The sequence below is a fragment of the Pelodiscus sinensis genome, chromosome 22 (genome assembly GCF_052426305.1).
Source record: "Pelodiscus sinensis isolate ZL-2025 chromosome 22, ASM5242630v1, whole genome shotgun sequence".
NCBI classification, from domain to species: domain Eukaryota; kingdom Metazoa; phylum Chordata; order Testudines; family Trionychidae; genus Pelodiscus; species Pelodiscus sinensis.
Window position 1 is genome coordinate 22,421,085 of NC_143073.1, and position 21,603 is coordinate 22,442,687.

The 21,603-nt window shown below is 47.0% G+C and overlaps 1 protein-coding gene and 2 long non-coding RNA genes across 3 annotated transcripts; 2 read left to right on the forward strand and 1 right to left on the reverse strand.

Annotated features, from left to right (window-relative positions):
- The first annotated feature begins 1,664 nt into the window (after nt 1-1,664).
- LOC149521856 (uncharacterized) lies at nt 1,665-4,305 on the forward strand. Its single transcript, XR_016347738.1, has 4 exons — nt 1,665-1,687; nt 2,740-2,760; nt 3,096-3,128; nt 3,969-4,305. It is a non-coding gene; the product is annotated as an uncharacterized LOC149521856 (long non-coding RNA).
- Nucleotides 4,306-8,682: 4,377 nt separating this feature from the next.
- On the forward strand, nt 8,683-16,850 carry LOC149521857 (uncharacterized). Its single transcript, XR_016347728.1, has 6 exons — nt 8,683-8,804; nt 11,140-11,172; nt 12,459-12,479; nt 12,971-12,991; nt 14,148-14,171; nt 16,488-16,850. It is a non-coding gene; the product is annotated as an uncharacterized LOC149521857 (long non-coding RNA).
- A 3,422-nt stretch (nt 16,851-20,272) lies between these two features.
- On the reverse strand, nt 20,273-21,541 carry LOC102461094 (chemerin-like receptor 1). Its single transcript, XM_006129867.3, has one exon. It carries the CDS (start codon nt 21,523-21,525, stop codon nt 20,584-20,586), a length of 942 nt encoding a protein of 313 aa, XP_006129929.3. The 5' UTR covers nt 21,526-21,541; the 3' UTR covers nt 20,273-20,583.
- Nucleotides 21,542-21,603: the final 62 nt, after the last annotated feature.

Below are 21,603 nucleotides of genomic sequence, written 5' to 3' on the forward strand. Positions count from 1 at the left end.
TTGTATTCTCTGAGACCACAGCTCCACACTGAAATCTCGTGGGAGCAAAACTACATTGTAAACGAGAGCTCCTTGAAATTGGTCACTTTCATGAGAAAATACATTTTAAATAAATATTTTTTTCTAGATCCCCCTCCCCATTTTCCTGATTCTTCAATGGAAAGAATGAAAACTAAACCAAAAAAGATCAAATTGTTATCTGATTATTCAATCCTCCTTTATGGAAAAAGTATAGAAACATTTTTTTAGAAATTTCTCCAAAACAAACTTCCAATTTTTGAAACAGCTCCAGAAAAGAGGGAAGAGGGCAGGGAAGGAAGCAAATGACCAAACACACACCTTCCTTTCTGAGTCAAGAAAATACAGTTTTTATAGAAAAAAAATCAACAATTATGTAACAAAAATGTTGTTGAAAACATTTCCACCAATTGTCATCCTTAGCTTGAGCAGTCAGAGCTAAGTGAGGAAGGTACCAAATCCCCGGAAGGAGTTTAATCTGCCCTGTGGGAAGCAAGGTAGGGAGAACGTTTTCCTATGGCAGAGCTGTGCACGTGTCTACAGTGCAGAATTCTGCTGGCAAAGCTCTATCAGTACAGGGTGTGATGAAATTTCATTCCTGACTGAAATGCCGCACTTGAAAGATCTTCCAGCACAGCCCTATCAACCAGCAGGGTAAATATATCAGCCTTCCTGGAAAACAGCTGTGCTGAACAATCCCCAATATAGAGGCACCTAGACTGACTCAAGAACGAGTCTGTTGTCTTCCTGGATGTCAGTCAGGGAGGCGGTGTTGGTGTGTAGGAACAAGTTCTTATGTCTGCATACGCAGCATCTACACTAGGAGCTAGGCAGGCACATGCTCGGTAGCATAGACATGGCCACATTTCCTTTGCAGCAGAGAATGTGCTATAGTGGTGGAATTGGATCAGCACAGTGCTGTGAATGCACAATTGACTTGTACAAATCTATTGCCATTTTAATTGGGAAGAACCAAGTACGCTGAAGTGATATTGTAGAACACTAGTGCGCGGGTAGAACTGTACTGGTAAAGTGTTCCTGTGCAGAGCCGTCTGGTAAAGCTGTTGCTATTATCATGGTGAGGAATCAACTATATTGAATTAATATCAGAGAACTGACTTACTTGATCCTGCTCTATTTCCTTCCAGGAGCTCTTGGGTGGACTTCCAACGACTACTCAAAATTATTTTGCTGGTCAACTGTGTATATTACCTTAGTACCCCTAAGCTAGCCTGGACCCCGAGCCTAGTACTCAGCTGAAATAGTCAAGAAACACAGGGAAAGAGCGAAGCAAAGCACAAAACTCCTCACACGTCAGAGATGCTGAGCAATTGTTCTTTGCTGTTTCAATTCTCCCATTACACAAGTAGGCAGGACATTGAGTGCCTGTGATTGCTGCTTATCACGCCCACTTCCCAGATGTAGTAACACCTGATGTGTGTTGTGCATCCCTGGCAATCCTGTGAATCTCCGCACCTCAGACAGGATACAACAGTGGCACATGCTATACTGGTTACAGCACACTAATACACTGGTAGACCTGTACTGGCAAAGTGTTCCCAGTGCAGAGAGGGCTGGTAAAGCTGTTGCCATTGTCATGATCCTGCTCTATTTCCTACTTACTTGATCCTGCTCTATTTCCTTCCAGGGGCTCCCAGGTGTCCTTCCGGTAAGTACTCAACATTACTTTACTATTTATATTACCTTAGTACCCCTTTGCTAGCCTGGACCCTGAGCCCAATGTTCTCATGGATTAGCCAAGAAACACAAGGAAAGAGCGAGTCAAAGCACAAAACTCCTCACTCGTCAGGTGTGCTCATGAGTTAATACAATTGTTCTCTGCCCTTTCAATTCTCCCAGTACACAAGTAGGTAGGACACTGCATGCCTGTGATTGTTGGTTATCATGACCACTTCCCAGACGCAGTAACACCTGATGTGTGTTGTGCATCCCTGGCAATCCTGTGAATCTCCACACCTCAGACAGGACACAACAGTGTCACCTATCTGACCTCATCTGTACAAGGGAGCAGACTGGGGATCTGGAGAACTAAATTGGTTTCACTCCCATAAAATATGTGGGGATAGTAACATGAGTCCGTACAGAATCACATGAATCCAGCAGGAAGTCTTCTTGAGGTGAGTACTCAGAATGACGGTGCTTTCCAGCTATTGCACAGAACCGTTTCAAGGCCATGCTTCCATGCTGATCTCTGGTTCTGCTTGATGACTGGTTCTGTTTTTTTATACCGTAAAAACCACTGTAGTGTCCTGGTGGAATTGTACTGGCCAAGTGTTTCTAGTGTAGAACAGGCTGAGAAAGCCTTTGACATTTCCACGGTGAGGAATCAGCTTCACTGATATAATACGGAAAAAATACTTTTTAGAAAAAATACCGAAACAGCTTTTTTACAAATTTTCCCCAAACGCACAAGCGTGACGGTTGGCTTAGTGAACATCAATCAGTGCCCTTCTGTCTGCATACGCCACATCTACTCTAGAAACTCTGCGGACAGAGGCTGTGTAGTGGACACTTTGCTGGCGGACTGGAATATGCTATACTGGTTAAAGCACGCTAGTGCGCGGGTAGAACTGTACTGCTTAAGAGCTCCTAGTGCAGAGCCGGCTGGTAAAGCTGTTGCCATTGTCATGGTGAGGAATCAACTATGTTGAATTGATATCAGAGAACTGACTTACTTGATCCTGCTCTATTTCCTTCCAGGGGCTCCCGGGTGGCCTTTTGGTAAGTACTCAAAATTACTTTACTGTTTATATTACCTTAGTCGACTTCCTGAATGTCAGTCAGAGAGGTGGTGGTGTTATTTCAGAACAAATCCTTATGTCTGCATATGCAGCATCTACGCTAGCAGCTATGTGGGCACAGGCTCCATAGCATAGACATGGCCTCATTTCCCCTGCAGCAGAGAATGTGCTATAGTGGTGGGATTGTACTGGCACAGCACTCTGAGTGCAGAACTCACCTGTAAAAAGCTATTGCCATATTCTTTGGGAACAGCCAAGTACATTGAAGTGATATCCAAGAACTGAATTTCTTTCTCCTGCTCTGTTTCCATGCAGAAGGACGTGGGTCCAGTAGAAAATGTTCTTGCGGTAAGTATTCAGAATTACGGAGCTTTCCAGCTGTTGCACATAACCGTTCCAAGGCCATGCTTCCATGCTGATCTCTGGTTCTGCTCGATATACCATAAAAAGCACAGTAGTCTCCTGATAGAACTGTGCTGGCCTAGTGTTTTTAGTGTAGAACAGGCTGAGAAAGCCTTTGCCATTTCCACTGTGAGGAATCAGCTACATTGATGTGATACGGGAGAAGGGCGTTTCTTCATCCTCCTCTTGCCATATTCTTACAGGAAGCCTTGCTTCCCCTTCAGGGTGTTCTTGGGGTGGATACTCTGAAGCACTTTCCAGTGTGATTGTTCTATACAATCATTCCTGAGTCCTGGGTGGACTTCCGATGAGTACTCAAAATTATTTTGCTGGTCAACTGTGTATATTACCTTAGTACCCCTAAGCTAGCCTGGACCCCGAGCCCAGTGCTCAGCTGAAATAGTCAAGAAACACAGGGAAAGAGCGAAGCAAAGCACAAAACTCCTCACACGTCAGAGATGCTGAGCAATTGATCTTTGCTGTTTCAATTCTCCCATTATACATGTAGGCAGGACATTGAGTGCCTGTGATTGCTGCTTATCACGCCCACTTCCCAGATGTAGTAACACCTGATGTGTGTTGTGCATCCCTGGCAATCCTGTGAATCTCTGTACCTCAGACAGGATACAACAGTGGCACATGCTATACTGGTTACAGCACACTAATACACTGGTAGACCTGTACTGGCAAAGTGTTCCCAGTGCAGAGACGGGTAGTAAAGCTGATGCCATTGTCATGATCCTGCTCTATTTCCTACTTACTTGATCCTGCTCTATTTCCTTCCAGGGGCTCCCAGGTGTCCTTCCGGTAAGTACTCAACATTACTTTACTGTTTATATTACCTTAATACCCCTTTGCTAGCCTGGACCCTGAGCCCAATGTTCTCATGGATTAGCCAAGAAACACAAGGAAAGAGCGAGTCAACGCACAAAACTCCTCACTCGTCAGGTGTGCTGATGAGTTAATACAATTGTTCTCTGCCCTTTCAATTCTCCCAGTACACAAGTAGGTAGGACACTGCATGCCTGTGATCGTTGGTTACCATGACCACTTCCCAGACGCAGTAACACCTAATGTGTGTTGTGCATCCCTGGCAATCCTGTGAATCTCCACACATCAGACAGGACACAACAGTGTCACATATCTGACCTCATCTGTACAAGGGAGCAGACTGGTGATCTGGAGAACTAAATTGGTTTCACTCCCATAAAATATGTGGGGATAGAACAACAATGGGTGACATTCAGCTAAAACTAGTCCTCATAGGCCTCATGATGGGAAATCAGACCAGTACATTGGTTCTCTTCTTTCAAAATGTGGAGTTTCAGCACTTGCTGCATAGCCTGGTAGACAGTAACAATCTATTGCTGCTATTCTTCTTTGTCTTTGTCCCTGCCCAAAAGTCCCAGCCAGGTGGGGCTGGTAAAAATGGTAGCAATGGCAGGAGGAACATACTGTCTATTCTACTGATGATTTTCTCTCATAAATTAGACAATTCCTGTTCTGCCCAAAGGGGAACTGTTCAAGGACAGTATCTGGGCATCCCCTGTGTCTGAGTTCGGGTTCTCTACGTGAGCGGGAAGGCGGATCCAGGGTTCTCCTCGCCTATTCAAAATATTCTTTACATCTAATATCGTCAGCATGTCCTCTGGACTGTTGGAGGAAAAGCTTGAAGAGGCAGAAAAATGTTTACCTAACCTGGCAAGTAAATACCATGAACACCATGTGCAAAGACCTCATCTTAACTTGCCAGCTGTCTATACTGGCCGCTTGAATTTCCGCAAAACCACTGACAATCTCATGTAAGATTGTCAGTGTTTTGCGGAAATACTATGCTGCTCCCATTCGGGCAAAAGTCTTTTTCTGAAAAACTTTTGCGCAAAAGGGCCACTGTAAACAGCTGAGATTTGTTTTCTGCAAAAAAGCCCCGATGGCGAAAATGGCGATTGGGGCTTTTTTGCGGAAAAGCGCGTTTAGATTGGCCACAGATGCTTTTCCGCAAAAAGTGCTTTTGTGGAAAAGCATCCTGCCAATCTAGACGTGCTTTTCTGAAAATGCTTTTAACGGAAAACTTTTCCGTTAAAAGCATTTCCGGAAAATCATGCCAGTCTAGATGTAGCCAAGTAGTCAGGACATTGCATGCCTGTGATTGCTGCTTTTCATGACCTAGACCGACGCAAGAGCGAGTCTGTCGCCTTCCTGAATGTCAGTCAGACAGGTGGTGGTGTTATTTCGGAACAAATCCTTATGTCTGCATATGCAGCATCTATGCTAGCAGCTATGTGGGCACAGGCTCCTTAGCATAGACATGGCCTCATATCCCCTGCAGCAGAGAATGTGCTATAGTGGTGGGATTGTACTGGCACAGCACTCTGAGTGCAGAACTCACCTGTAAAAAGCTATTGCCATATTCTTTGGGAACAGCCAAGTATAATGAAGTGATATCTAAGAACTGAATTTCTTTCTCCTGCTCTGTTTCCATGCAGAAGGACGTGGGTCCAGTAGAAAATGTTCTTGCGGTAAGTATTCAGAATTACGGTGCTTTCCAGCTGTTGCATATAACCGTTCCAAGGCCATGCTTCCATGCTGATCTCTGGTTCTGCTCGATATACAATAAAAAGCACAGTAGTCTCCTGGTAGAACTGTGCTGGCCTAGTGTTTTTACTGTAGAACAGGCTGAGAAAGCCTTTGCCATTTCCACTGTAAGGATACGGGAGAAGGGCGTTTCTTCATCCTCCTCTTGCCATATTCTTACAGGAAGCCTTGCTTCCCCTTCAGGGTGTTCTTGGGGTGGATACTCTGAAGCACTTTCCAGTGTGATTGTTCTATACAATCATTCCTGAGTCCTGGGTGGACTTCCGATGAGTACTCAAAATTATTTTGCTGGTCAACTGTGTATATTACCTTAGTACCCTTAAGCTAGCCTGGACCCCGAGCCCAGTGCTCAGCTGAAATAGTCAAGAAACACAGGGAAAGAGCGAAGCAAAGCACAAAACTCCTCACACGTCAGAGATGCTGAGCAATTGATCTTTGCTGTTTCAATTCTCCCATTACACAAGTAGGCAGGACATTGAGTGCCTGTGATTGCTGCTTATCACGCCCACTTCCCAGATGTAGTAACACCTGATGTGTGTTGTGCATCCCTGGCAATCCTGCGAATCTCCACACCTCAGACAGGATACAACAGTGGCACATGCTATACTGGTTACAGCACACTAATACACTGGTAGACCTGTACTGGCAAAGAGTTCCCAGTGCAGAGACGGCTGGTAAAGCTGATGTCATTGTCATGATCCTGCTTTATTTCCTACTTACTTGATCCTGCTCTATTTCCTTCCAGGGGCTCCCAGGTGTCCTTCCGGTAAGTACTCAACATTACTTTACTGTTTATATTACCTTAATACCCCTTTGCTAGCCTGGACCCTGAGCCCAGTGTTCTGCTGGATTAGCCAAGAAACACAAGGAAAGAGCGAGTCAAAGCACAAAACTCCTCACTCGTCAGGTGTGCTCATGAGTTAATACAATTGTTCTCTGCCCTTTCAAATCTCCCAGTACACAAGTAGGTAGGACACTGCGTACCTGTGATCGTTGGTTATCATGACCACTTCCCAGACGCAGTAACACCTAATGTGTGTTGTGCATCCCTGGCAATCCTGTGAATCTCCACACCTCAGACAGGACACAACAGTGTCACATATCTGACCTCATCTGTACATGAGAGCAGATTGGAGATCTGGAGAAGTAAATTGGTTTCACTCCCATAAAATATGTGGGGATAGTCACATGAGTCCGTACAGAGTCACGTGAATCCAGCAGGAAGTCTTCTTGAGGTGAGTACTCAGAATGACGGTGCTTTCCAGCTATTGCACAGAACCGTTTCAAGGCCATGCTTCCATGCTGATCTCTGGTTCTGCTTGATGACTGGTTCTGTTTTTTATACCGTAAAAATCACTGCAGTGTCCTGGTGGAATTTTACTGGCCAAGTGTTTCTAGTGTAGAACAGGCTGAGAAAGCCTTTGACATTTCCACGGTGAGGAATCAGCTTCACTGATATAATACGGAAAAAATACTTTTTGGAAAAAATACCGAAACAGGTTTTTCTACAAATTTTCCCCAAACGCACAAGCGTGACGGTTGGCTTAGTGAACATCAATCAGTGCCCTTCTGTCTGCATACGCCACATCTACTCTAGAAACTCTGTGGACAGAGGCTGTGTAGTGGACACTTTGCTGGCGGACTGGAATATGCTATACTGGTTAAAGCACGCTAGTGCGCTGGTAGAACTGTACTGCTAAAGAGCTCCTAGTGCAGAGCCGGCTGGAAAAGCTGTTGCCATTGTCATGGTGAGGAATCAACTATGTTGAATTAATATTAGAGAACTGATTTCATTGATCTTGCTCTATTTCCTTCCAGGGGCTCCCGAGTGGCCTTCTGGTAAGTACTCAACATTACTTTACTGTTTATATTACCTTAGTACCCCTTTGCTAGTCTGGACCCTTAGCCCAGTGTTCTGCTGGATTAGCCAAGAAACACAAGGAAAGAGCAAGTCAAAGCAAAAAACTCCTCACTCATCAGGTGTGCTGATGAGTTAATACAATTGTTCTCTGCCCTTTCAATTCTCCCATTACACAAGTAGGCAGGACACTGCATGCCTGTGATCGTTGGTTATCATGACCACTTCCCAGGTGCAGTAACACCTTATGCGTGTTGTGCATCCCTGGCAATCCTGTGAATCTCCACACCTCAGACAGGACACAACAGTGTCACATACGTGACCTCATCTGTATAAGGGAGCAGATTGGAGATCTGAGAAGTAAATCGGTTTCACTCCCATAAAATATGTGGGGATAGAACAACAATGGGTGACATTCAGCTAAACTAGTCCTCATAGGCCTCATGATGGGAAATCAGACCAGTACATTGGTTCTCTTCTTTCAAAATGTGGAGTATCAGCACTTGCTGCATAGCCTGGTAGACAGTAACAATCTATTGCTGCCATTCTTCTTTGTCTCTGTCCCTGCCCAAAAGTCCCATCCAAGTGGGACTGGTAAAAATGGCAGCAATGGCAGGAGGAACATACTGTCTATTCTACTGATGATTTTCTCTCAGAAATGAGACAATTCCTGTTCTGCCCAAATGGGAACTGTTCAAGGACAGTATCTGGGCATCCCCTGTGTCTGAGTTCATGTTGCCTATGTGAGCGGGAAGGCGGATCCAGGGTTCTCCTCTCCTATTCAAAATATTCTTTACATCTAATATCGTCAGCATGTCCTCTGGACTGTTGGTGGAAAAGCTTGAACAGGCAGAAGAATGTTTACCAAACCTGGCATGTAAATACCATGAACGTCATATGCAAAGATCTTATCTTGACTCCTGTTCTCACTTTCAGGGGATATTGTAAATGTTTTGTTCAACATCTTTATTAATGACCTGGCTGAGGGAATGGGTTGCACCCTCAGAAAATTCGCAGCTAACTCTGCCAAAGGGTAGCAGTGTTTTGCCCCTTTTGTGTATTTTCTTTGCGAAGAACCAAGTACGTAAGTGATATCGGAGAACTGAATTTCTTTCTCCTGCTCTGTTTCCGTACAGAGTGACGTGAATCCAGCAGGAAGTCTTCTTGAGGTGAGTACTCAGAATTACGGTGCGTTCCAGCTGTTGCACAGAACCGTTCCAAGGCCATACTTCCATGCTGATCTCTGGTTTTGCTTGATGACTGGTTCTGTTTCTTATACCGTAGAGCACAGTAGTGTCCTGGTGGAATTGTACTGGCCAAGTGTTACTAATGTAGAACAGGCTGAGAAAGCCTTTGCCATTTCCATTGTCAGGAATCAGCTTCACTGATATGATAGGGGAGAAGAGAGTTTCTTGATCCTCCTCTTGCCATGTTCGTACAGGAAGCCTTGCATCCCCTTCAGGGTGTTCTGGGGTGAATACTCCAAACCACTTTCTAGTCTGATTGTTCTATACAATCACTCCTAAGGACGAGCTTCCATGCTGGTCCTAATAATGATCTAATGCTGTGCGGATCGACACACGTTCATTCTCATCATCTGACTCAGATTCCACCAAGAGACAGTTAATTTTCATTTTTGGTGGGTGTGTAGCTTCTGTATGACAATGTTTCTTTTAAGACTTCTGACAACATACACCGCCTCTCATTTCATTCAGCTTTGGGAAGACATTGCAGACTCTTAAAACTCGGATTGAGTGCTGGAGCGATATTTAGCAATCTCACATTGGTGGCTTCTTTGCCTTTTTGTCAAATCTGCGGTGAAAGTGTTCTCAAAATGAGCAATATATGTTGGGCCATCCTCCAAGACTGCTAGAACATGAAACAAATGGCAGGATGTGAGTTAACACAGATCAGGAAACATACTTTTCTCCCCTAAGGTGTTCAGTCACAAATTTAATTGACACTTTTTTTTGAACAAACATCATCAGCATGAAATATTGTGTTTGGAGCAGAGGCAGAAGGGTAAAGGGGCCGATGAATGTTGAAGATATCTGGCATGTAAATACTTTGCCAATCCAGTTCCAAAAGTGCCATGTGAATATCTGAGCCTGGTGACACTGACAGGTCCCACTGTAAATAAGAAGTGGGCAGCATTATTTCCACTAAACAAGCTTCTTTTCCTTAGCGATTGGCTGAACAAGAAGTAGGACTGCGTGTAACTGCAGGCCCTAATGTTTTCTATTGCTTTGTTACTGAGTGCAGGTCTTGCAAATATAGCTACATTTGTAATTTGCACTTTCACGTTACATACAAATCTGGTTAATTTTCAAAACAACAAGCAGGATGCTCGGTCATTTTTGCAACCAGAATAATGTAGAACCACTGGAAGTTTGTCAATTTATGAGAAAATATTTTTTACAAAAAAAACAAATATTTTAATAGAACATTTTCTGCTCTTTTCTCACATTCTTAAATGGAAAGAAAGAAAATGAAACCAAAAAATGTTTTTTATTTGTTATTTGATTTTTTTGACAGAATATTGAAACAGATTTTTTTTAAATTTCCCCCAAACACACCAGGGTGACGGTTGGCTTAATAACCATCAATCGACGAGATGGTGTTATTATGCCAGAACAAGCCGTTCTGTCTGCATATGTCACATCTACTTTAGGAGCTCGGTGGACAGAAGCTGTGCCATGTAGACACAGCCTCATATTGGTGGAAGTGTGCCATATGCTATAGTGATTAAAGCACACTAGTACACTGGTAGAGCTGTACTAGTAAAGTGTTTCCAGTGCAGAGACGGATGGTAAAGCTGTTGCCATTGTCATGCTGAGGAATCAACTACACTGAATTGATATCAGAGAACTGAGTTTCTTGATTCTGCTCTATTTCCTTCCAGGAGCTCTCGGGTTCATTAATCGGTGGCCTTCTGGTGAATACTCAAAATTACTTTGTTGGCCAACTGTTTATATTATCTTAAAACCCCTTAGTTAGCTTGGATCCTGAGCCTGGTGTTCAGATGGAAAAGCCAAGAAACACAAGGAAAGAGTGAGGCAAAGCACAAAACTGCTCATTCGTCAGAGATGCTGTTGAATTCATACAATTGTTCTCTGCTGTTTCAATTCTCCCATTACACAAGTAGTCAGGACATTGCATGCCTGTGATTGCTGCTTATCATGACCTAGATCGATGCAAGAGCAAGTCTGTCACCTTCCTGAATGTCAGTCAGAGAGGTGGTGGTGGTATTTCGGAACAAATCCTTAAGTCTGCATACACAGCATCTACGCTAGCAGCTATGTAGGCACAGGCTCTGTAGCATAGACATGGCCTCATATCCCCTGCAGCAGAGAATGTGCTATAGTGGTGGGATTGTACTGGCACAGCACTCTGAGTGCAGAACTCACCTGTAAAAAGCTATTGCCATATTCTTTGGGAACAGCTAAGTACATTGAAATGATATCCAAGAACTGAATTTCTTTCTCCTGCTCTGTTTCCATGCAGAAGGACGCAGTTCCAGTAGAAAATGTTCTTCCGGTAAATATTCAGAATTACGGTGCTTTCCAGCTGTTGCACATAACCGTTCCAAGGCCATGCTTCCATGCTGATCTCTGGTTCTGCTCGATATACCATAAAAAGCACAGTAGTCTCCTGGTAGAACTGTGCTGGCCTAGTGTTTTTAGTGTAGAACAGGTTGATAAAGCCTTTGCCATTTCCACTGGGAGGAATCAGCTACATTGATGTGATACTGGAGAAGGGCGTTTCTTCATCCTCCTCTTGCCATATTCTTACAGGAAGCCTTGCTTCCCCTTCAGGGTGTTCTTGGGGTGGATACTCTGAACCACTTTCCAGTGTGATTGTTTTATACAATCATTCCTGAGGACTAGCTTCCATGCTGATGACAGGTTTTGCCTAATAATGATCTAATGCTGTGCAGATCGACACACGTTCATTCTCATCATCTGACTCAGATTGCACCAAGAGACAGTTAATTTTCATTTTCGGTGGGTCGGTACCTTCTATATGACAATTTTTCTTTTTTAACACTTCTGACAACATACACCGCATCCCATTTCACTCATCTTTGGGAAGACACTGCAGACTCTTAAAATTCGGATTGAGTAGGACTGAGTGTACTTGCAGGCACTAATGTTTTCTATTGCTTAGTTACCGAGTGCAGTTCTTACAAATATAGCTACATTTGTAAGTTGCACTTTCATGCTACTAACAAATGTAGTTAATTTTCAAAACAACAAGCAGTATGCTCGGACATTTTTGCAACCGGAATAATGTAGAACCGCTGGAAGTTTGTCATTTTATGAGAGAATGTTTTTTTCCAAAACAAACACATATTTTAATAGAAGAGTTTCTTCCATTTTCTCTCATTCTTAAATGGAAAAAATGAAAATGAAACCCCAAATATTTTCGATTTTGTTATTTGATTTCTTAAATCCCTTTTTGGAAAAAATACCGAAACAGCTTTTTTTACAAACTTTGCCCAAACACACAAGCGTGACGGTTGGCTTAGTGAACATCAATCAGGGAGGTGATGTTATTATATCGGAAAAAGCCCTTCTGTCTGCATACGCCACATCTACTCTAGAAACTCTGTGGACAGAGGCTATAAAGTGGACACTTTGCTGGCAGACTGTAATATGCTATACTTGTAAAGTACGCTAGTGCGCTGGTAGAACTGTGCTGCTAAAGCGCTCCTAGCACAGAGCCGGCTGGTAAAGCTGTTGCCATTGTCATGGTGAGCAATCAACTATGTTGAATTGATATCAGAGAACTGACTTACTTGATCCTGCTCTATTTCCTTCCAGAAGCTCCCAGGTGGCCTTCCGGTAAGTACTCAAAATTACTTTACTGTTTATATTACCTTAGTATCCCTTTGCTAGCCTGGACCCTGAGCCCAATGTTCTGCTGTATTAGCCAAGAAACACGAGGAAAGAGCGAGTCAAAGCACAAAACTCCTCACTCGCCAGGGATGCTGAGCAATTGTTCTCTGCCCTTTCAATTCTCCCATTACACAAGTAGGCAGGACATTGAGTGCCTGTGATTGCTGCTTATCAGGACCACTTCCCAGATGCAGTAACACCTAATGTGTGTTTTGCATCCCTGGCAATCCTGTGAATCTCCACACCTCAGACAGGATACAACAGTGTCACATGCTATACTGGTTACAGCACACTAATACACTGGTAGACCTGTACTGGTAACGTGTTCTCAGTGCAGAGCCAGCTAGTAAAGCGGTTGCCATTGTCATGGTGAGGAATCAACTACACTGAATTGATATCAGAACTGACTTTCTTGATCCTGCTCTATTTCCTTCCAGCAGCTCCCAGGTGGCCTTCAGGTGAGTACTCAACATTACTTTACTGTTTATATTACCTTAGTACCCCTTTGCTAGCCTGGACCCTGAGCCCAGTGTTCTGCTGGAATAGCCAAGAAACACAAGGAAAGAGCGAGGCAAAGCACAAAACTCCTCACTCATCAGAGATGCTGAGGAATTCATACAATTGTTCTTTGCTGTTTCAATTCTCCCATTACACAAGTAGGCAGGACATTGCGTGCCTGTGATCGCTGCTTATCACAACCACTTCCCAGATGCAGTAACATCTAATGTGTGTTTTGCATCCCTGGCAATCCTGTGAATCTCCACACCTCAGACAGGACACAACAGTGTCACAAACGTGATCTCATCTGTATAAGGGAGCAGATTGGAGATCTGAGAAGTAAATCAGTTTCACTCCCATAAAATATTTGGGGATAGAACAACAATGGGTGACATTCAGCTAAAAGTAGTCCTCATATGCCTCATGATTGGAAATCAGACCAGTACATTGGTTCTCTTCTTTCAAAATGTGGAGTTTTAGAATTTGCTGCATAGCCTGGTAGACAGTAACAATCTATTGCTGCCACTCTTCTTTGTCTCTGTCCCTGCCCAAAAGTTCCAGCCAAGTCTATAATACTGATGATTTTCTCTCAGAAATGAGATCTTTCCTGTTCTTCCCAAAGGGGAACTGTTCAAGGACAGTATCTTTGCATCCCCTGTGTCTGAGTTCGGGTTGTCTGCGTTGGATCCAGGGTTCTCCTCGCCTATTCAAAATATTCTTTACATCTAATATTGTGTTCTAATAAATTAAGAGCAGCTTCAGCCCATATCTCTAAGAAATTTGTGTGCTGGAGAAAGAGAGAGGCCCTCCCTGACTGTCAAGAGCCCACAGTGCCGTTTCCCTCACACATTTAAGTCACCAAGAGGAAAAGTGGTCCCTCATTTCAGGATTTCACATTTGTGGGCTTCAAGCACAGATGTCTGGGGTTTGATTTCAAAAGGTACCAAACACCCGGGGCTACACTAGAGTCTGTAGGAACTTTGGGACAGTAACAAATATTTCTCAAGGCACAAGCAACTCAGTTGCTTCTGTCCTGGGAGGAGCTAACCACCCTCCTTGCAATGGCACAGGACTTCAGTGGAACCAATAACTTTCTTCTTTGTTTTTTTCTTAAAGGGCTAATCAGGGAAATGATCTGCGGTGAGTATCTCCGGTTCTCTCTTTCAGAAGCTTCTGTGGTCTCTTGTCTGCTCTCACCGTGGGAACTGAGACTGGAGCCCTTTGAGTTGAAGGAGGCACCATTAGTACAGTTTATGGTGCAAATCAGTGAAGGAGAAAAGTGCCCCCCCCCCCCCTAGCTGCTGCACAGCAGCCTCAACCCAGACATGCCCCCCACCGAGTATGGCATGAAGCTCTTTGTCTCACCTGCCGCTTTTAGTCCATGCCACAGCGTAACAACCAGTGAGCAGAAACAAACCGTTACCTGTCAGCATCTGAGGTGTTGTTTTCCTGCTTGTCTGGCAGTCAGAGAGAAGCTGGTAAGAACCAGGCTCACATTTATGTTAACAGCAGAGAACAGCACTAGCACAATTCATGGTTCATAGGATATGTCTACATTGCATTCCTCCTTCGAGAGAGGAATGCAAATGCAGACAAACAAAATTGCAAATGAAGCACAGATTTGAATTTCCTGTGCTTCATTTGCATAATGGCGGCCGGCTGCTTTTCCAAAATACCATATTTCGAGGAAAAAAATATGGTCCACGCAGGGTTATTTCTAAAAGAAACCTTCCTTCGAAATAACCCTTAAACCTCATTTTTTAAGGGGTAAGGGTTATTTCGAAGGAAGGGTTTCTTTTCAAAATAACTCTACTTTTTTTCTTGAAATATGCTATTTCGGAAAAGCGACTGGCTGCCATTATGCAAATGACGCATGGGAAATTCAAATCCTCACTTCATTTGCAATTTCATTTGTCTGCATTTGCATTCCTCTCTCGAAGGAGGAATGCAGTGTAGACATGCCCTTACTTTCTAAGGACAGAAGGGACCATTCTGGTCAGTTTGTCTGACCTGCATAAAACAGAGAATTTCAACCAGCCGTCCCTGCATTTACCCCATGATTTGTAAAGGACGTAAAGTCCTCTCCAGCACTTACATGTTTTAAGCTCACAAGCTGCTTTTAGAGATGTGAGATAAACTTAAGCTCCTCATATCCCTGGACTTAGGCTCCACACGGCTCACCTCAACGTTGAATATGGGACTTGGACTTCTAAGTCCCTTAGTGGCATCCTCAGTAGCCTATGGGAATGAACGACAAAATTTATTTCTGTTACTCCCATTGATCCCGCGCTCAGGTTAGACACAAGGGATAGAACAAACATGAAAGGATCCGGTGAGAACACCACTGACTGTTTAGATCCAAGTCATTACATCTTATTCGGCCCTTCTCAAGGGCTTTGCCGGCAAGTTCCTCAAACAGTTCACGAAATCTGTGCCATGAGGGGGCAGGGAGAGAACGGTCATCCAGGCCAATCCGGTGTTTCTGTCTGTCCATGTTACGGGCCAGGCCCTGGGTGGTGTTTCTGGGGCCTCTGACCTCGCAGCCATTGCCTTTCAATTCAGGCAGCTGAGCGTCCTGCTTTCAGACGCCGAGATCCCGGGGTTCCATTCTCCAAAGAGCCCATGTGGAGGAACCTGACTTGCTGTGGGTGTTGGAAACAGGGTGGCCTGCTCTGGCCAAAGGGAGCTGACTGTTGGACAGAAAAGACAGTACCTCCTCCTGCATTTCTCAGCATCTCTCCAACAGGGTGCGGGGATCAGGCTGAAGGAAGGGGGGGTCCCTGGGATCTGCAATTAAAGTCAGTTCTCTCCAATGACCCCAAGTCGCTGTATCCCTAAAGCCAGCACTGAGGGGGAGAAAGCATCCATGTCACTGCTGTGCTGAGCTCTGTTCCCACATCCCCATGAGCTTCATGCACCACCGAGCAGGAGACAGAGGGACAGAGGGCTCCTCTCCGCAGCACTGGCCTGCCCCCTTCAAGCAGCAAAGTTCTTCTGCCGTCACCCGGTCACCCCATCCTCCACTGGCTGTAATGCTGGGAAGTGCGATGCTGTCTCATCGAAACAGCAGCCCCGTGGCACTCAGAATACTCTCTCACAGGGAGTGCTGACAAGCGGCAGGGATCTGAGACGTGTGGGAACCACTGCGTGAATCCTAGTGCCCGCTCACATCCCCAAAGACAGTTTCAGTTTTTCTAAAATAACCCCTCGGCCTCAGTTCCAGCCCTCCCAAAACTCCCCCGACCCTCTCCTCCCTCTCTGGCCCATCCAGTGCCATCAGTCACCATTTGCAAAGGGCACTGCTGTGCAACGCACACTAGTGTAAGTGGGCCACGGGCTACGCACAGCTGTATCTGGGCAGGAAAGGACTAATGATATCTGGGAGTGGGGGGAGAGCTCTTGTCTGCTCCCCGTGGGTTACTGGGGCTATAATGACTGTTTGTCGTCTCTCCCCAGCACTAAGAATTTGGAGTTAACCATCCAATGCTGACGAAACCGGCCTGGCTGACTTCGAGCACGTTACTTGCCATTCCCCTTCCCATGCTGCTGCCGGACAACTTTCCACCAATCACACGCTGAATGAAAACGTCAATCCGACCGATAGGGCCTCTGGCTAATTCCTGGGATGGTCATTGATTTGTGCTGCTTTTTGATGTAACACAGGGTGGAGGGACACTGAGCTCTGTCCCACGCCTGCCTGGGGGAGGTGAGAGCTTTGCAAATCTTCAAATAAAATAAATAGAAATGCACAAAAAGCTGTTTCTTAGTTTTTAGTAAGTTACGTTTCCTTCCAGGCTGGGATAGGATTTGTACCACGGTAGATGCAGAGTCTGCCACTTTCATTAGTGAATTCCCCGCTCTTTGTAAGCAATGACTGTTCTATGGTGGGAAGGGATGTTCTCCAGTATTGCTCCCTCTCCCTCCGTGGGGGAACCCAGAAAGCAACAAGGGGGGACATGATAGCGGTTTTCAAATATCTAAAAGGGTGTCACAAGGAGGAAGGAGAAAATTTGTTCCTCTTGGTTTCTGAGGACAGGACAAGGAGTAATGGGCTTAAAGTGCAGCAGGGGAGGTTTAGATTGGACATTAGGAAAAAATTCCTAACTGTCAGGGTGGTCAAATATTGGAATAAATTGCCAAGGGAGGTGGTGGAATCTCCCTCTCTGGAGATATTTAAGAACAGGTTAGATAGACATCTGTCAGGGATGGTGTAGGTGGAGCTTGGTCCTGCCTTGAGGGCGGGGGGCTGGACTCGATGACCTCTTGAGGTCCCTTCCAGTCCTATGATTCTATGATTCTAACTGTGGTAAAAATGAGCAATGGAGCGGCTGCCTCCCTGAAAAGGAGAGAAGAGTATTTGCCACATTACCAGGGCTGTGACGGGAGAACATGCGGCAAGTTTTCCTTTCAGGGTAGATGTTCTAGCACATAATTCCCAACTGTCTGGAGATGCTTCCCCGCACTCCATAAAATGGTCCCTTTCTACCAGGGCCGGCTCTAGGTTTTTTGCCGCCCCAAGCAAAAAATCCCCCCCCCCTTTTTTGTTGGCTTTTACATGTTTTCACTTTGCAATTTTTTATTTTGTTTTCATTTTTGTCCCGGCATTTTAGCCCTATAAATAGCAAATAGAATTTTAATGTTTTTTTCCATAAAAGCCAAGGTGCTTCAAGTAAACTCCCCCTCCCCTTTCACACGCTGCTGGATCACAACAGCCTTTTCCCTGGCCTGTCCAGCCCCGCCCCATGGACAAGCACCCCTCACTCCCAACCCACAGAGGGAGCAGGGTGCAGGGATGGCACACAGCCAGAGGGGTGCAGGGAACAGTGGGGGGCTACAGGGGTGGCACGGGGAACGGGAGGCACACAGCCAGAGGGACACAGGGATCGGGGGAGCAGGGTGCAGAGGAGGCATGGGAAATGGGATGTGGGGAACGGGAGGGGCAGAGGGAACGGGGTCCAGGGACAGTGGGGGGCACAGACCAAGAGGGGCACAGGGAAAAGTGGCTGTGGGGTGCAGAGGGGGCGCAGAGCCAGAGAGTCGCAGGGAACAGGGAGGGCAGGAGGTCCAGGGTGCAGGGGACTAGGGGGCGGAGTACAGGGGCAGTGTGGGGAGCTGGCAGAGCGTGCCAGAGGGGCATGGAGCGGGGCGGGCACAGCGAGCCGGGCAGTCGGCAGGGAGAGGTCTCTTGCTGGCGAAGGGGGCTGGGGCTGCAGCAGTACTGGAGCCGGCAGGGTGGGGCAGAGCCTGGCCACAACACGCTCCGTAGCCAACTCCCGGGGACACGCAGCCAGAGCCAAGCTCTGCCTTTAAAATTGGCAGGGCGGAGCTGGGCATTGTCGGGGGCAGCTGCTTACCTGGAAACGCTGCCCCTGGAAATGTGCCGCCCCAAGCACGTGCTTGATTTGCTGGTGCCTAGAGGCGGCCTTGCTTTCTCCTACAGTTTCACTCTTTTGGCCTGAACATCAGACCACAAACCACTCCCTTAAAATAGCCCAGAAACTACACATCAGTGTTGCTGCAAGGGACACAGATTATGGCACAAAAACCAGAGACGGCTTCATTTGTTATAAATTCTTTTGAGCATCAGCCGCTTCCACTGGCATCTCAGCCTCAGCACCCCACCTCCATATGTCTGGACGGTATCTCTCTCTCTTCCGTGAGATCCAGAATCTCTTTCTCTGAAAGCACTGGGGTCGTTACTGGCAAAGAACCCTAAAGGAGTGACAGGAGCTGGGTCCCTAGCCTCCTTCAGTAGGACTGAAAATCCCAGTCTAGAGCAAGAGCATAATCCTCCACAGGGGAAGGGCATCTTGAAATCCCAGCTAACAACACTCCTGGGGGCTTGTATTTGCCATCGGGGGCTTGAGGTCTCAGGCTGAACTCGGGGCGTGTTCTAGATTTTCTCCACACACCACGAGATCTAAAGTCTCTGCCTGAAAACAGAAAACAAAAGGCAGCCAGGAGGTGTCTCTTCGAATACCCTGAACCACAAACCAGCAGAAGCTCCAGAGCTGCAGCGATTGCAGCTGATAACGGTGCAGGAGGCCTCCGGTCGTGAAGTGCCCAGATCTGGCTTCATTCTAATGGCTGGGGCTTTCCAGGGGAGCAAAAGCCCCACTTATCCTCAGGCGGCTTGTGATCCAACCAGGGGGGCGGCAGCCCCGATCGCTAATCAGTTTCACAAAGGGAGTGAACAGTGTCACAGCTGACAGCTCTGGATGGGTAGGGTCTGCACACTCCTCCCTGGGCCACAGGGACGTGCTGGCAGCCGCATGGGGCTAGCAGCAGGAAGCCGCTCTAGCCCTACTGAATTTCCAGGGCTGGCAGTGGGGGGCCCTTGTTGGGTTCTAAATCTGGTGGGAAGGAAACGTGTAGAGACACCACCGCCTGCCCACCTGGGGCCCTACCAGAGGGGGTGCCTTCTGGCTCACTAGGAGGATTAGGGCCCTGCCAGGAGCGAGGGGGAGACCCGCCGGCTTGCTAGGAGGATTAGAGGACTGACTCTGGCCCAAGGTAGATTGAGTTTGAGACCCCTGCTGGAGAGGGACACAAGGCTCCTAAGGAAGTCCATAAGCCTGCGCTAGCATTTGGTTTGTGAATGGATCCCAGCTCCCCCTTCGGAACTTTTCTCTCTGGGGCACGGGCCAACAGGGTTGTGGATTCACTTCAAGACAGAGTCGATTAGGGATAAATAGTTGCTTTTATTAATCTACTACATCACTACTATTACAGGCATAATACTGCGAGAAGGTTACACAGCTACTGCAAAGCAATACGCCAATAAGCACAGGCAGAGCAATGCATAAAAGTGTAACAGGCACTTGGAAATGCTTACACCCCTTCAGTCTCCGGGGAGTCCCATTCCGGTCATCTCACACCCGGCCACAGTGGATGTGGCTCCAGCTGCGGGGGACCCGGGGCACCCTTCAAGGTCTAGGTCCCTGGTGAGACTCACAAAGGGGTGGGACTCCCAGTGATATTATACTTTAGCTGTTGACTGAGTGTGTGCGAGTTGGCCCAATGCCACTCTCAGTGTTCTCTTGGGGCTCAGAACTGAGGTCATGTTATTTATCCTATACTCAGCTCTCAGCTAGCAAGCATAGGGAGTTGCAGCTGATGAAAGCCGTCTGATAAAGAACACCTGGTATTTTCACCAGCAGGGCTCATGGCTGGCCTAGAGCAGGGGTGGCCACCCCATTTAACAAAGAGAGCAGAAATAGCGGCAGAAGAGCCGCGCCGGAATTATCAAGGGGAAAAAAAAGGGAGGCTGCCCCTTTAGGAAACAAGCTTAGGGTTTTTGGCCATATCAGGCTCCCATCAATGGCCGCCATCTTGGGCGTCATTTTGAATCTCCACTCCGGTGAGCACAGGGGAGCCGGGGGCTGGGAGGAGCCGGGGGCAGGGGGTAGGGGCCGTTTGGGAGGGGCAGGAGTGGCTTCGTGAGCTGCACTTTTGGGGGAGAAGAGCCACATGCGGCTCGCAAGCTGCAGCTTGGCCACCCCTGGCCTAGAGGAATACAAATGTAACCCCTGCAGGCCTACATATGGCTTTTTTATGTGACATTCACCTGGCTTTGGTCCCAGGTGAACTGCACTGTGACAGGGTCCCCCCCCCCATTTCGCCCGCAGGCTGGGATGGGCAGGCCCATGGAAAGGACAGCGAGGGGAGTGAAGCAGCTGCTCAAACAGAGCACGCCATAAGCAAAGAGGATGCCGATGTCCAGGGATGTTTTAATCTCCGCCGGCAGCGCGTCCCCTGAGACCTGCAGGAAATTGAAGATGTGGTACGGGAGCCAGCAGAGGAAAAAGGCCAGCATCAAGACAAGGAGGACCGAGTGGGGCTTCTCAGACGGACTGAAATGGCTTCTCCTCAGCGTGGCAGCTAGAAGAACGTAGCAAGTGACAACCAAGGCTAATGGGATGAGGAACCCAGCCAGGAAGTGGGTCGCCGCGCTGCCCATCGACCTTTCTGTCAGCGGGAGGCTCTCGGGGACGTGGTGCAGCCCGCCAGAGGCGACTTTCCAGGCTGAAGATGAGCTCATGGACTCCCACAGATCCTGGTACCGCAAGCTGAACGCAAGGGCCAGGAGCCACACGACCAGTATGGCGACGGAAGCCAGGTGGGGTGAGCTGCGGGCCCAGGGCCGCCCGGGGCAGGCCACGGAGATACAGTGCTCGGCGTTCATGAGAGTGAGCAGGAAAACCTTCGCGAACATGTTGAGTGAGGTGACGATAATGGTCAACTTGCGCAGAAAGTTGCCCAAGGGCCACTGCGAGTCCAGTGCTCTGGGCAGAACTCGGAAGGGGAGGAAGGAGGAGAAGATGAAGTCAGCAATGGCCAAGTTGAGGAACCACAGATCAGGGACTGTCTTCTTCCCCTGGAAGCCAGTGAGGAAGATGATGCAGCCGTTTCCCACCACACCCAGGAGGAAGGCCAGGCCATAGACCATCAGGAAGACCAGGTGCATCATGTCCTCTGCTCCGAAGGCTGCCATCTAGGGGTAGGCTCAGGCAGTGCAGCCCTTGTACGGACCAAACAAAGAACAAATATCATGTTTCTGAAAAGCTTAACT

Bases quoted from the DNA above. Each gene is read 5' to 3' on its own strand.
- LOC102461094 (XM_006129867.3), bottom strand. From the start codon at position 21,525: ATGGCAGCCTTCGGAGCAGAGGACATGATGCACCTGGTCTTCCTGATG.